General features: G+C 37.2%; 1 protein-coding gene across 1 annotated transcript; it reads right to left on the bottom strand.

The window, feature by feature from the left end:
- Nucleotides 1-284: 284 nt before the first annotated feature.
- Nucleotides 285-2708, bottom strand: LOC113875837 (proline-rich nuclear receptor coactivator 2). Its single transcript, XM_027514506.1, has one exon. It carries the CDS (start codon nt 2320-2322, stop codon nt 1903-1905), a length of 420 nt encoding a protein of 139 aa, XP_027370307.1. The 5' UTR covers nt 2323-2708; the 3' UTR covers nt 285-1902.
- Between the last annotated feature and the right edge of the window lie 239 nt (nt 2709-2947).

Raw genomic sequence — 2947 nt, 5'->3', positions numbered from 1 at the left:
TATTTCTATATACACACACTCCAACTCTGTGCACATGCATACACACACAAATGTTCACACGTGAAAGCAAAGATGTTCACTCCTAAAGACCCATTGTATTCTGCCTCTCCCTTTCCCTATAAAAACATAGAGGAAAAGGATAAGTCATGTCAATAATTTTAGAGCCACAATATGATCTCATATGTTTATTGGGATTATTTGCATTTTAAGTCTTAAAAAAATCTGAAGAATCGACTTTCATGTAGTTTATTTTTTTTTTTTTTTTTTTTTTTTTTTTTTTTGGGGAAGAAACAATTTTATTTTTTAATTTCATGCTTCGAATTCATGTATGTACATTAAGTACTATATAAAACTTGTTTTTAGGATATCATCATTTGACTTGGACATCTCACCTCAATTTATTTGGAGAAACAATTTAGCCATTCTGCTTAAAAGTATAAAAAAAAGCTGCCAAATTAGAAAATAGACACCCCCCCCCCACCCCATACACACACTTTTACTACTGGGATGGCTGTTGTAATTAGCATGTTTAAAGTAAGCAAAACATGTTATCAAGGTATTATGCAAGAAACTACATCTTTTGCAGTAAGTTGGTCCCCTGGGTTGCACCTGTTGACAAGAAAAAAAAATACACTGACGTTCTACCCTATACTCATAGGTTACACAAGCTGTCGAAAGCCAAAAGGAGTCTTTAAGGTTGGAGGGACTGCTTAATAGTTAATCTTTGGGTTTAAGGAAAAAAAATAACCCCATACTGCATTTCACATCTCAAAAATAGCAAGTGTTTTAGCAGCTTAAAACCTTTTCAGTTATATAAAACTTCTTACACTAGGATTTACTTTGAAATATAGTTTACAGCAAGATCAATTATAACATACATACACTGGCACTTCAGCACAAGGGCAAAATTTAAAAACAGGTTAGTTTGTGGGGGTTTTTTTGACCTTTAAAATTAGGCCATAGTATTAAGAGTCCATGTCTTACATTCAGCAAATTTGTACTAAAATATTCTATTTTTATAGGATAAATGCCAACAAAACTTTACATATGCTACAATTTTATTACATATATTTACATGGCTCTTTCCTAGGTATGCAGAACTTTCACATTATACAGCTCCCAACTTTAAAAAAAACTTTGCAGGGATGATTTAAAGCCGTATCACTGTCAGAATAGCTTGTGCAGTGCCATCATACAAAAATGTTATTTTGAAAGCTACTCTGAACACCAAATACTGTTTCTATAAAAATTGGTTTTGGTGCATTTGTTGGCAGACACCTATCCACTGCACACAAGAGGGCCAATGGCTTGTTTCATTCTAAATAGCCCCTAGTGCCCTTCACACATTCACCACCATACAGTTCATTAAAATACTATTCTCTAAAAAAAAAATTCACATTTTCTTTAGGCAGTGCATCAGGTTGTCATACTACTGGTTTAGGTGTACTGATTTAGCTGTCTCTAGGACAATAACATCTCAAAGATTCAAACAGTTTTCAACCCCTGTATGTCTTTAACTGGATGCTTATGATCTGATTTACCATCTTAACAAGTCAATCTGCTGACCCATGAAATGTTAATCTTCAGTATTTTCCCCCAACAAGCAATATAAAAAGTTGATTCCTTTACCATTCCCCAAATCTAAATTTGAATGGTTTCACTTGTATGGTCACTCAATTGAGAATACTAGTGAAGAGATCAAATACAATTATCCATAATTCAGTTATCTTAAACTGTACTGATTCTACCATCACAGTGCACATAAAACAATTAAGATGAAGTCTAATTATATTTTCTACATTAATCAGTTTTACAGATTAATTCCCTAGTGAATTTGGTCTGAAACAATTGCCAGTTATCCTTAAATATGACTAAGTTTAAATGTTAGTACTTTACCTCATTTTATACCTGTACTTTAAGTAAGGTTTTAAGTTGAAATGTCATTATTTCTTTATCAGAAGGATTAAAGGAAACAGGAACCCAGTGGCTTGGTGGTTTAGGAAGAACACTTGGTGATGGTGGCTCACTAAATTTGGCCCCGGCATAGTTCTGATTAGTTTGAGACTTAAAAAGTAAGGTGGGACTTGATAAGCTAGAGTTCCAGTTTTGATTGTTTGGAAAATTTTTGTTCTTCCCCCCATTTTGCATGGCCTGCCATGCAGCTGATGATGAATTATAAGTATGTCCTCTTTCCTTTTTCTTGTGAACAATCTTCATCTGGGAATTCTGATCCTTGGTCTTCTGTCTACTAAGCTGTTGTTGGTTCTTACTAACATTTCTAGTTTGAGGGGCTGGAATGTTATACCTCTCTCCACCACCCATCTTCAGCTTCTTTGTCACCTTTCAGTCTGCTTTTCCGATTGCAGGATTTCCACTACCTGTCCTCTTCCTTGCTGCCACGCCCAGGATAATAGATGTTGCTTTCTGACAGATCCTTTCCTTTGTCTCAATACAGAAGTTTTCATGGGCCGATCTGCTGAGTTCAGCCTAGGAGCTGAGGCCAACATCTGAGTCTCCTCAGCACACAAGTTTGAGAGAAGTCTTAGCGACTTCAAGCCCGGGACTACGGCGGCGGCGGCTTCTGCTCGGCTTCGAAGCCCCCCTCCCCTTCCAGGGAGAGACGAGGCACGGAACGGGCGAAGCCCACGAGCACCGACGAGCTAGTTGCTGGCCACCCCAACGTCTCCACCGACCTCCTCCTCCTGTCTCTACCCTCATGTAGTTTATGGAGAGACAGAGGAGACAGCAAGTGATAACAAAATGGGGCCGATGCAGAGGGATATAGATATTCTGACACCAAGTAATTGTTGATTTTGAACAAATGATATACTCTCTCTGACCTCAGTTTCTTCATCTGCAAACTGAGGAGACTGGTGTAGTGTTTCAAGTTTTTCTAAATATATACCCTGAATGATAGCATGTTTAAGATAGCATGTTTATTTAACTT

The sequence above is a fragment of the Bos indicus x Bos taurus genome, chromosome 2 (genome assembly GCF_003369695.1).
Source record: "Bos indicus x Bos taurus breed Angus x Brahman F1 hybrid chromosome 2, Bos_hybrid_MaternalHap_v2.0, whole genome shotgun sequence".
Classification (NCBI taxonomy): Eukaryota; Metazoa; Chordata; class Mammalia; order Artiodactyla; family Bovidae; genus Bos; species Bos indicus x Bos taurus.
The sequence above is the reverse complement of the archived record's forward strand: the minus strand, read 5'-3'. Positions and strand labels throughout refer to the sequence as shown.